This window comes from Eurypyga helias, unplaced genomic scaffold (assembly GCF_000690775.1).
Source record: "Eurypyga helias isolate BGI_N326 unplaced genomic scaffold, ASM69077v1 scaffold11142, whole genome shotgun sequence".
NCBI classification, from domain to species: domain Eukaryota; kingdom Metazoa; phylum Chordata; class Aves; order Eurypygiformes; family Eurypygidae; genus Eurypyga; species Eurypyga helias.
Genome location: NW_010234073.1, coordinates 36,403 through 49,310, shown reverse-complemented (window position 1 = coordinate 49,310; position 12,908 = coordinate 36,403). Strand labels below are relative to the sequence as shown.

Genomic DNA, 12,908 nt, shown 5'->3' with positions numbered 1-12,908 from the left:
GAGCAAGGAAAGTGGCCTGTAGGTGTAACATCTCCACACTGGCCAACATTCTTGGAAAACAGTGACTTTTCATAATGTATCAACTTCGTATGTTTCTTTTATATCTCAGTTTAAGTTCAGGTTCTGCTAGTCTCTGTGAAGAGCCAGCGTCCTGTCCTTCAGTACTGTGATAGTGATAGCTTGCAGGAATATTTACTTGCATTCTGCATCGAACAAAGGCAGCAACAGCTTTGAAAAGTTACTGGGAATGTTTGCTCTGTGGAGCCATGGAGCAACAGTTCAACAGAGCATACAGTGGCAGAAGCTGATAAAAACACCTTGTCTTAGCCTCGGTGGTTAAAATACGGTCTTCTTTATCCCAGCAGATTTTAGTATGTCCTAACATCTCCTCTGTGCCGTCAGTAACTCCAGGTTTGGACTGTGTGTTAATGAAAAGTGCACTTAAACAGGTCTGATCTTCTCTGCATAGAAGTGTTGGGTGCAACAGTTCTGACCTCTAATGGTCAGAAGGAGCAGTATTCTCTGAGGCACTTTGTGCAAGGATTGTGTTGTGCTAGTTTGTCCTGGCTCTGAGAGTGACGCTGAAAAGCTGTAAAAAACCTGTTCCACTTTTATTTTCTACACTAACGAGCTTGTTGCTTCATCCCAAATCACAGCTTGTAGAAGCCTTAGTGAAGTTTAACTACATTCCGCACTGGTTCAGGAGCTCCTGTGTTTGTAATTACTCTGTTGTTTGTTTTAACTACACAGAAACACAAAATCCTAAAGTTTGCTGTCTGGAGATGAGGAGAGGGAGTTATTTTTGAGGTAAGAAGTCATCTTTTGGGGTGGGACTGAGGATGCTGTCTTTCTTATTGCAGGCAAAGCGAGCAGTACAGCGAGGAGCCACAGCGGTCATCTTTGATGTTTCTGAAAACCCCGATGCCATTGATCAGGTATGAAGAAGGCAGCCTAGTTTTATTACAGCCTCTGTTGGGTTCCTTGAGAGTTGCTGAGGCAAGACTTCAGAACATACAGATTTCAGAGCACACCTGCCTTAAGACTTGCAGCTACTGATCCTGGGTAACATGGTGCTGTGGCTTTCCTGCTCATCATCTGGCAGGCAGGAAGCGATCGAGGTGCTGAGAATGTGGTAGAGAAAAGTTGGAGGAGTTACGTTTTTCTTCTAGCTTTTGCTAGAATCCAGAATTCGGGCCTGGGATTGAGGTTTTGAGAAAGGATGGAGGCAGTTTTTTGTGGCCCGTTATCTAGTCAAGGAGTTTTTCTTTGTCCAGCTGTGTGTACAAAGCAGAGCGTGTTTGGCCCAACCCGGCTTGTGCTCCATAGTACTGTTGAGCAGCTGCTGTTGTTGTAAAATGGCTTTCAAACCTGGTTCTAAACAAGGTTCTTACAAAACTTGAAAACATTTCCTCCTTGTTCCCAGCTGATGATTTCTGGCCTATGTGTTTTGAGGACAAAGAGGGTGTTTCTTTTTTTGGGGTCTCGGTACAATTTCCATCTTTTCATTTGAAGTGGGTGAGGTAATAGCTCTGTGAAATGCCTTGACAAGATCCTTCCAGCCAATTCTGAGTTATTTGAGTAAAGAGAAGAAACATAACAAGCACAAAAATAGTCTGCATTTGGTTTAGTTTTGTTTTGTCTTGAAACAAAACTGCTGTTTCTGCTGCAGCAGAAACAAGTGAAGCCGAATGTTTTTAAATGCAGCCTAAATTTCTTGGGGAAAAGAGAGACCATCAGTGTTTACATTTAAAAAGCTGGCTTTAATTCTGAAATGAGCATCTGTTGGACAAAGGAATGCAGACCCTGTGCAATGGATGCTTTGAGAACTGTGCTCTGCATGTGCATCAAGGCTACAGCCTTGATCTTGCAAACATTCTCAGCGATATTTTTTCCCCTTTTACATACACACAAAAATTTTCTTCCTGAAGTTATAATCTTTTTCCAATTTTTTCGCTGTATTACATCTTCCAGTTACTTTCAGCCACCCTGCTCTGAACTTGTGAAGCTGAGTTACGGCCTCTTGCTCTCTTCCCTTGACCAGTACCAGCTGTCCTTCCTTGATTCTGGATAATAAACTGGGTGCAACTGTCCCAATAGCTGGGAAACCAGTCTAGTGGGTGATTTAATATTCCGGGTGTACCAGTAAAATGGAAGGAGGTTAGCAGCAATGTTAGCTACTGCTTAGTGCAGTAGCTGACATAATAGGTTCTGTTAGAGGGTAGAGCAGCAGCTTATGCAAACACTCAGAGACAGGAGAGGAATGACTAGACCTAGCTTGTGCTCTAAATGTAAGAGTGACTTGATTGGCTCCCTTCTCATGCTGCTCCGGACACTTGTGTTTCATGTATTTTGATTCTCAGCCAAAGTTTTCAGAACCCTTGACATCAGGGCATACTAATTAATTTGTTTTTAAAATAAATACAATTCTGGCACTTGTAATGGAATTGTGGAAAGCAGCAGCAGATGGATGCCAGTGGAGGAAAAAGTGACTTGAGTTAATCTGGCGTAACTTTGATTCAAATTAGAAGTATCCTAAGACACTGAGGGGAGCTGTTCAGGAAGCTTTCCCAGGTATGCTTATTTCCAAGCAACAGAGCAACTAAGGGAGAGTGCTTTGGAAGGGAGGAGTGGGGTATTATGAAAGACCATCCTTCCTGCCAGTCAGTGAACAGAAACAGGAAGCAGGCCTGACCAGGAGAACAGCAGAATTGCTACAAAGTGAAAGGGCTTTACGTACAGATTTTGTAGGGTTTATTCCCATTGATCTGAGTGTCTTCTGCTGTAGACTAAGAATGAAACCTTTAGTTTTAGAAAATGCTCTGCCAAGTCTGATTTGTTTCTTAGTTTTACCTTTGCATAGTTTGAAGAGGAGTAACAGCACCCAGCGTGTGATATTTAGCAAGAGTCTGGCATTGTGAAAAAGCTGCTGAGGAATCAGGTGAATCTTAGACAAGGAAGTTTGAAAGAGAATATGTGTCTGGGAATGTATGGACAGTGATTGGATTTGGCCTTAGGCTGGCAAGCCTTGTAGGTTGTCATGGTTTAGGCCCAGCCAGCAACTCAGCACCACACAAGGGGCCACCCTGTGGCCCCTCCCGTGCTACCAAAAACCCCGCCACACAAACCCAACATAGGATCCCTGGGTTGGATTCAAGTGCTTCAGCTAGATTTTAGCTTTTCAAAAGATATCTGTCTTGGAGGTAGTTTGATGGGTGTTCTCTGAAGCCCAGTCAAGTACCGGGAATCGGTTTTAAAGTCTCAATGAAATCAGTCACTGTCATCTGGATGAATGAAGTACTTTGTAAGCAGGATGATAGACCAGTCCGTTGGAAATTTCTACATGTTTTAGCCAGAAACAACAGGTAGCTACCAACGTTGGTGGATATGGTGTCTGCCATACGCTGCTCTTGTTCAATTTGCTCACACTCCTGTCATGTCATTCCTTTTCCCTGGACCATTTCCATCTGCTTGTGAGTGCCTGGCTCGTTTTGTATCAACCAGCTTCTGTACTAGGATTTTCCTTGAGGGTCAGAATAAGCTGTATGAAGTTACCATGTTGGTGCTATTTTACAAAGAACAATTCTCTTGTTTTGTTATTCCCTGCTCTGGTATCCAGTTTAGCAGGTTTTTTTTCTGGATTTGTTGGCCGGAGAAGTTACGCAGTCTCCACACTTGAAAGTTCTCACATCTGACTGTTTAAAGCCCTGAGCAGCCTGGTCTGATGTCATAGCTGACCCTGCCTTGACCACGAGGTTTGACTCGTGGGGTGCCTTCCCACCCGCATTATTTTCTGCCTCTATGATTTGGCCTTTCAGAAAAAGCTGTCTGGATCTGGAAGGAAGTTTCAGGGTGAATTAAGCTATCTACTCATATGCTTCAGTCTTTGAGGCCCCCATCCTGCCGTCGATAGCTCTGGTGGTTGCTAGAACCCAAATAACATTGAGTTTTCTGAGTTAAACAGGAGAAAATACAGACTCTAATAAAGTGGCTGAGTACAAAGAGCCTGAAAGACAGGACTTTGGCATGAGATTGTTCAGAAATCTGAAGAAATCTGTATGTAAATAATATAACTACAAAGCTGAAATGGTGAAAGGTTCAGAAAATATAGCAAGGGCATTTTTTTTTGAATGTGCAGATTTTTGTTCTTCATTATGAGGTTTAACTTATTACAGTATTAATATATGCAGTGGCACACCATGTGGTTAAGTTAAAGCTGCTGTTCAGAAATAACATTTGCTTATCCTTAATCTTAGTTTTGGCCAGTAACAAAAAAAAAAAGAGACCTTAAGTCAAAAGTTGGATTTGGCTTTAGGTCTGTGGAAGACATGTGAAGGTCTGTGCTGGAAGAGAACAAGTTGCTGGAATCAATTCCACATTTATATTCCTTTGCTCTTCTCTCCGTTGTCCAAAAGAGAGGTAGCTTTCCCAAAACATGCCTTTGAGTAGGTTATTTTTTGTTCTAGCTGAACCAGGGCTCGGAGGACCCTCTGAAGAGACCAGTGGTGTACGTGAAGGGTGCTGATGCTGTCAAGCTAATGAACATAGTTAACAAGCAGAAAGTGGCACGAGCAAGGATTCAGCATCGCCCCCCACGGGTGAGCCTTTAAGAAACTTTATCTAGGTATTACCGTGCTGTTACTTCATGCAGTGCTTGCTAACTGCACTGAGTGTGAAGATGTTTTGATGCTCCCCATGAGCATTAATACCTGTGAAATTCTGTTGACCTAAATAAGTTGAGCAACTGCACTGTGGACAAGCAGCTACGCTTGATGTAAGTATAGAATCCACAATGTGGCATCTGCTGTCTTTCATAAGGATTCTTGTGAATATCTAAATGGCTAGAAATTTCACATAATAGAAGCTTTTCTTCTTCTTAATTAAATAACTTTAATTATTGCATGCTGCTGGTAATTCAGACTTGTGTAATGTGTTAATAATTCTGTGGGGTATTTTAACCATGGGTTAATCATTTGATATCTGATACTGTGATATAAAACAGTTTTTCAAGAGGGTTTTTTTTTTTAACAACTTCTACATGTAGTTACAGAAGAAGAACAAAGCTTAGAGGCCATCCATATCCCGGTTACCAGTTTGTTTTTGTTGTGTTTTTATGGAATTCTTCTGTTAAGAAATGTATCTGAGGAGTGGGCCATTCGCTCAGAATTACAATGTTGATTTTCACTCAAGTATACAAGCAAACCCATAAATGATGAGAATTTGTGTTAACGTGATTCACTCAGTTAAAAAAACCCTGGGTTTGTGGGGTAGGTGCAGAGAAACTGTAAATCTGACACCTCCCGACTGGCATTCATTCTGTGATTTCGTTCATTGGCAGTGATGTAGGAAACCCAGGTTTTGTCTCCTAATCCTAGTTAACGAACAGAACAGTGTGCACTTTGACTTCTGCCATTGTGAGTGTGTACGTTTGGCAGTGACTCTTAAGAAAGTAGAGAAGAGAAGGGGACAGTAGATTTGAGTATGACCTAAAGAAAGGAAAAATAATGGTTTTGTTTTAATTTTTAAGCAACCCACCGAGTACTTTGATATGGGAATTTTCCTGGCCTTCTTTGTGGTTGTGTCTCTTGTTTGCCTCATCCTTCTTGTCAAGATCAAACTGAAACAGCGACGTAGTCAGGTAAGAGCAGTCACGGGGTGCTCACTGAATGCTGAAAGTTAGCTTCTCTTCCTGTGTCCTAGAACTTGCTGCTTTTGGAAATGCCGGACACTGACTTATAATAGCCATCTTGGTGTAAAGGGTTTTATCCTTGGGGATGGGCCTTCAGAAGAATTTGGGAATGTCTTTAGAGGAGATGTACATTGACCTGCGATGTTCATTCAGTTAAATCCTGAATGAGAAGTGTACGGAAGCGGTCCATTTAGCCATTGGGAGGGAAGAACGTTTCTGGTTCTTCAGAGCTGATTGTTGTCAGCACTGGTGTGCTTCTGCAGAAGTCCAAGCTCTTGTTGCTGTACTGGGGAGAGAATAGCAGTATTGAAAATAAACTGCAGCTCATTTCAGCAGAGTAACATCCGTTGATTGTTCGTGGGAGATGTTTGCAAGGTAAAAGGTTTGGTTAGGAGCAGTTCTAGGTGAGGTACTTCGAGTTTGTGTTGTCAGACATGAAATGGAAAGCACATGGAAGCTAATGGACTCTGAAGTTTGCAGGGGTAAACGGTCCGGTATATGCACCTAAAAGGAACGCCCAGCACTGTGGAGGCTTAGGGCTCTTGGTTTGGACATTCTGAGTGGGAATCCAAAGATGTTACGGGCCAATAGCAGTGTTTAAAAACAGTGTTGAAAAGGGGGATGATAAATTCTACAGTAATATGAAAACAACCCACTGTTTTCCTGAACTTCTAATGTTGGTTAAACTGAGGGGGGAGGGGGAAATGGTACAACTAATGCAGCAACATTTCATTTTAACCCCTCTCTCAAGTACTGCTGCTGTGAGATGGTGGTAGCAGCATAATGGGGCATTGCAGTAAACGTTGGCAGTTGAAAAAAGTTCCTGACCAAATCTTACATGCGGCCTCGAATAGGTGCTGCCTCTCAGTTGAGCAGTTGCAGGGTATCCCAGTTGTCAGCACCTTCCCCATTTCAATTCAAAGTAGCTTATCACTCCCACTAGTGCATGTGGCATACATTCTTCTCAGGAGGCTTCTGTTCTAAATTCTAATTAGCCTTCTCTCTGCCTGATTTATGAAATTAAATTAGTCTGGGCCTGACGTGATTTGGAAAGGTACATTCATTTGACAGGGCGGTGTTTCTCTGCTACTATAATATAGACTTTATGCAGCAGCATTGCCCTTTTTTTTTCTCTTTTTCTTTCTTCTGTTGTAGAATTCCATGAACAGGCTTGCAGTGCAAGCACTGGAAAAAATGGAGACCAGGAAGTTTAAGTCCAAAAGTAAGGGACACCGGGAAGGTAGCTGTGGAGCACTGGACACCCTGAGTAGCAGCTCCACCTCTGACTGTGCCATCTGCTTGGAGAAGTACATTGATGGGGAGGTAAAGGATAACTGGTTTCTTCAACGTGGGCTGAGAATGGCGCTGGTTTATGTTGGCACTGTGGGGCTGTTGGGTGCATCGTGTACTGCAGTGGTGCCGCTTGGCAGTCTGATCGTAGCCAGCTCAGTCTCAACTGCATTCTGCAGCTTCCAAAGATATCTCAAGGGCTTTTTTCCCACGCTGCAAAGTGGAAGGTGAGGGAACTCCTTCTGCAAGTTGCTGCTTCCATCAGGTTGCTTTTCTGAGGAAGAACTTGTCCTTCCTCGATGCAGACTGTTCTTTCAGTGGCAGCTGATACTAGCTGTTGTGCTTCTGACTGTGTTGCAACAGATGGCAGTTTTTTCCTTCTTACTGCTTCAAGAGTAGGAATTGATCTGTTTAGTGGCTAAATTGAAAAACTAGGAATAAGCTGTGAAAAATTCACTCATTAGGAAGGAGTACTTTTTCATGTTTCTTCATCTGTTCCTGCAGGAACTGCGTGTCATTCCCTGCACTCACCGATTTCACAAGAAATGTGTGGATCCCTGGCTCCTGCAGCATCATACCTGCCCTCACTGCCGCCACAACATCATAGGTAGGTGCTGCAGTACGGATGCTCCCTTGAACATGGTACAAGATGGAACAGAAATTGTGCCTGTCTGTAAATCACCACGGAGCCCGTGGTCTTTATTGTAACACAGCCCTGGAAACAGTTCTTTGGAAGGGACTTGGTGCCCTGGAGTAACAGGTCTGGGTTCGGTGCCCAGGAGGGGGCAGCGTTGGTCAGCTTCTGACTGCAAGGGGGGCAAATAGAGACCATAGATGGGTGTGTTTTCTCTTGGTAATTATAAAGAAAAGACAGTGTGTTGTTTTTTATTTTGCCATGGTGTTGTAACTTGGAATGTGGCTTCCCTTCCCTGCCCTCTCCCCCTTGTATTTCCTCTGTCTTGAAAAAGTTTTCTATTAATATGCATTTGTGTAAAATTTTGTGTGAAGTCAAAACTGGAGCAATGACTGCCAGCCTTGCCCTTAACCTGCCACATCAGGAATGCTCTGTAAGCAGAAGGTTTTGCATATATGAGAACAGTATCTGAAATCACTTCTTTTTCCTTTTTAAGAAATCACAGTTGTTTCAAAGGCTTCCAGGCAGATGCTCTTGACTTACTTTGTTTGTTTTGTTATTTTTCCTTCTGTGTAAAAAGTTGTTGCTTTTTAAAAAAATCTGTTGTGTGCGTAATATAATGAAATTCAGAACAAAATATCCTTCTTTCTTACATAAAGTATATTCCTTTTTATTCCCTCCTACTTCTCCACTCTTACTTCTCTCATTCAGAACAGAAGAAGGGAAGTGCAGGTCCAGTCTGTCTGGAATCCATCAACCCCGCACGCAGCCGGCAGCAGAGGGTGATTCTGCCTGTCCATTACCCGGGCCGAGTGCACAGAGCAAACCAGATAACAGCCTATCCCACTCGGACAAGCATGGACCCTCACGGAAACCCTATCACAGTACTTACAGTCGAGCGACACGGTGAACAGAGCCTCTACCAAGCCCAGTCACCAGCCTATATCCGAAGTTATCAGCCTATTCATTTGGACCACGCTTTAAACACGCATCACTGTAGCCTGGAACACAGGGCGTACTCTCCAGCTCACAACTTCCGAAGACCCAAGTTTGGTGGACGCAACTTTTCCAAAGCAGCGTGCTTTTCCCAATATGAGACCATGTATCAGCACTACTACTTCCAAGGCCTTAGTTACCCTGAGCAAGATGGACAGCTTCCAGCTGGCATTTCCTCAAAGGGTCCTTCCCGTGCCTTTCAGCCTGGTAGCAGCATGCTTTTCCCTCCTGTGGTACACGTAGTGCCCTCATCACGCTTGGAGAGTGGCAGTACCTCCAGCTTTAGCTGCTACCATGGTCATCGTTCAGTGTGCAGTGGATATTTGGCCGACTGCCCTGGGAGTGACAGCAGCAGCAGCAGTTCCGGGCAGTGCCACTGCTCCTCTAGTGATTCCATGGTTGACTGCACTGAGGTCAGCAACCAAGGGGTTTACGGGAGCTGCTCCACCTTTCGCAGCTCTTTGAGCAGTGACTATGACCCGTACGTTTACCGCAGCAAGAGCCCTTGCCGAGCGGGTGAGGTTGGTGGTGCAAACAGGGGTGCAATTGTTCTCTTGGAGGGCCCCCACCAGGATGAGCTCCCAGCTCATGGTCACAGTTTGGTGGGTGCTGACTGCCGGCCTGTGCCAGCTTCTTCCTCAGGGGACCAACTGTCTAATTGCAGCATGGATATGAACTATAGCAGTAATTCCTCACTAGAGCACAGGGATCCAAATGGCACTACCTCAGAGGGAGGACATGAGGCCACTCCTGGTGCTGCCTTGGATGTTAAAAGGAACTGGAAGAATCCAGAGATGGCAGGGCCGCTTATGGAGCAAGCATGTGCGTGCTGCTTCGAACTCCAGCACTCTGCCCTGGAGCCTAGCAACGGGACAGCTGACTGTAGTGCACTCTTCCTTAGCTCTCCGCTGTGGGGGACGTGTGGCCCAGGAATAGAACCACAGTCAGGGAACACCCCGGGCTTGTACAGTATTAACTCAGACCACTTGCATAGGACAGATGGGGTAAAATACGAGGGGTTGCCCTGCTGCTTCTATGAAGAGAAGCAGGTGGCCTGCAGTAGCAACAGTGGCAGTGGAGGTGGTGGCTGCTATACAGAAGACTATGCAGTGAATGTGCAGTACACGCTTCCTGATGACACCTTGCCAAGCTGCTGTAAGGGTGTATGTGATCTGGGTCAACGCATTCCCATAATTCCTGAAGACAGAGACTGTGAGCTGATCCTACCTACAGAGTGCCAAGGGACCCACACAGGAGGCTGTAGTTCCTGGGATGGAACACCTGAGCTGGATACTTATCTGCACTGCCAAGGTATAGGAGAGGTACAGGACGAGAGGGAGGTGTGCTACGAGGCAACATCATTCCTGCGGCAGAACTACTCTCAGGAGGAGGAAGCCGGAATGCTTTTTCCCAGTCCCACTCTGAACTCCCAGAAGCTGATGACGACCACAAAGGCCACAGGTAATACATGTGCTTTTTTTGACTGCTTTTGACCTTTCTGTCCTAGCGTACGAAATGCTGCCAGCTTCCTAGGAACCTGCGGCCACAAAAGGTTACTGCCATCCTTTGAATGACAGCAGGTTATTGACTAATCCTTTACCCTAAAGTGTTATTCTCTTGTTATTGTGCTCATTTGGTCATAGCCAGAGGAATAGAAATTGGTAGTGTACTATCTAACCCTGTAAGATTTTTTTATACTTATCTTTTGTGGGGAGGGGAAAAGTGACTGCTAGTACCAGGCCCCATTAGAGCTCCCACAGCCAAGGACACTGCACCAGACACGGCAGCTGTGGTGAGCTGCCTCAGTAGGCAAGGCCACAGCGCTGGGAGGGGACAGACGACCTGGAGGATTTGGAAAATGAGTGAAAAACTTGGGACTGCTGTAGAAGAATATGTGGGAAAGTCTCTGCTGTGGATGTACACAAGAGGAAAAAAGAACCACTTGCAGGATGAAGGGGGTATTCCTTACCTGCCTTGCCAGTGCTGTTTTTAAGGGTGTTCATAAAATCATAGGGTACCCTAAGTTGCAGGGACTTCAAGCCGTCACATACCAATGTATCAAAGCAGAGCCAGCTCTGAGATCAGACCAAGTTTGCCCATGACAAGCTCCAAGGACGCAAAGTGCACTCCCTCTCCGGGCCCTTCTTCCCGGGCTGGACTGCCAGCATGGTGAAAAGATTCTCCTTCTATCCAGCCTGAACATCACATGTTTCAGCTTGAGCTCCTTACCTCTTGTCCAAAATGCATCCCTGTGAAGACCCTGCCTCTGTCGTTGGGACAGCCTCCATGTAGGTATTGCAGAGCTGCTAGGGGTACCCCCGCAGCCTTCTCTTCTGCAGGCTGAACAAGCCCCAGTCCCTCAGCCTCTTCTCAGGGGCCAAGTGCTCCAGCCCTCTGAGCATCCTCGCTCCCTGCTGAACTTGCTCCAGTCAGTCAGTGCCTTGTTCTGGGTGTCCCGGAGTTGGATGCAATATGCTAGATGCAATGTTCCATAGTTTTCTTTGTCCTTCAGGTGCTGGATCTCATCCCTTGGAGAGGAGCCAAATCGGTGACTAGACCTGTCCAGATGATCACGGATGGAGAAGCGGAGCTTATCAGAGACTCCAAATTCTCATGGACTTAATTTTTTTTAAGCTTTGACAAACACACAAAAGTGGTAATGTGGAGAAGTCCCTCCCCCACTTCCTCTTCCTCTGTGTCCACATCAGCTTGATTGTCTCCTTTCTCCCTCTTGCCTGAAGCCTTCAGGCCTCCATATGTGTGCAAAGCCCAGGTGGGACATGGTGTGGAGCATTTCTGAGCTCTAGTGCCATTTCTATATTAATGACAAAGTGTTATTTATATTTTCTTTTTAGAAGTGACCGTGTCAGCTCTTGCTGAGAGGTAACACGGTGTGTTAAATAAGCCAGGCTATGTGTAGATACTGTTATCTCCTACTTAGAGGAGTCCAGCCTTCGATAAGCTCAGGGCTACACCTGCCTTAGAAACCAGATAGCACCTTGAAATATAGTAGTCCAGAGGGATACAGCTGCTGAATGGATGCTCAGATACCGACTAATCCTGGTAGCGAATCCTAGTAGCCAGCAAGTTATGTGAGTGATTTTGAGGGAGGTGAAGCATTGGACTGTCTCCTTTCTCCTCTCCCCTCCGCCCCCCCTTCATGCTGCTCTGATGATTTGGCTAGGAAGGGTCTCCTGCCATTAAGATTAGTTTTTAACAGAGTGGGGGTAGGAAAACCGGTAGCTCAGAATGTTCTCATCCTCACTTCCTGCTAAACCATGGACCTCATTGTATCTTCTGCCTGGGGAAGAATGCTGGGGACCTCTCCCTCCGACACATGCTAGAAGAAAGTGCTTAGAAAGGGTAATACCTTTGTAGGTAATGAACCTTGCCTTCCATAGGAAGTCTTTCAGGCACCTGTAGCCCCTGTGATGGCTGTGGGGAATGCTGGCATATGCAGCAAAGCAGAGCTTGCAGGGTGCTTGCGGCTTGGCTGTCTCACTTGGAAATAGGTCAGTTTTCCTATAAGGAAAAGGCATTTCCTTATAGACTGCAAGCATGCCTAAGGGAGGCACTGCTGCCACCTTTTGTGCATGTGGGAAAGTGAGGGACTTGGTTGCATCATTTTCTTCTTTGCTGTGGTCGATGTAGCTTCCATAGATCAATCTGTTTTAAAGGTTTCTTGGGCCCAGCCAGTTGTGCTTCATTTTTGTCTTGTGTACAGAGTGCTCTCTGTACCCCATTAGCCTGGGCACATACTTTTGTTCTTGTTCTTGTACTAGTGGGGATGTTTGTTATCATGAGATAATAGATGTCGTCACTTCTGATAGCAATTGTTTCCTGTGGAAACAGCAGCTTCTGAGTAAGAGGCTACCATAGCATGGTTTAAATTGCCTGTCATGCTGCATGTGCCTGAGGACACAGTGTCATCCTGTAGGAATTCTCCTAAAGGGAAACTAATTATTTAATGCCCACAGTGCCAGTCTTCTGAAAAGATTTGTCCAAAGTTCGGTAGACTTTGGAGATACTTCACAGACATGAAAGAGAGATGTACACCTCATGTTACATTTTCTGCCAAAGTAACGTCCTTGAGAGCACTGGGCTAATTGTGAGAACCAGCAAAAGTTCACTGGTTTGCTTTATAGTCCCAAATGAAATATTTCTGACGAAGCAAACATCTAAGAAATAACAAATACATTCATCTGTTTACTTTATGTACTCAGTAAGTTAGGAAAAAATAATTCTATTTAAAGGAATTCACATTAAATCTTTTAAAATTAACAAACACCAAGATCCAGCTGT

General features: G+C 45.0%; 1 protein-coding gene across 1 annotated transcript; it reads left to right on the top strand.

The window, feature by feature from the left end:
• Window positions 1–860: 860 nt before the first annotated feature.
• ZNRF3 (zinc and ring finger 3) lies at window positions 861–11,162 on the top strand (the record flags this gene model as incomplete). The annotated part of the gene is made up of 7 exons (XM_010161930.1): window positions 861–935; window positions 4,464–4,595; window positions 5,525–5,635; window positions 6,842–7,009; window positions 7,481–7,583; window positions 8,322–10,067; window positions 11,119–11,162. Coding segments are annotated over 7 exons (2,379 nt in total), but the record flags the coding sequence as incomplete, so codon positions are not given.
• Window positions 11,163–12,908: the final 1,746 nt, after the last annotated feature.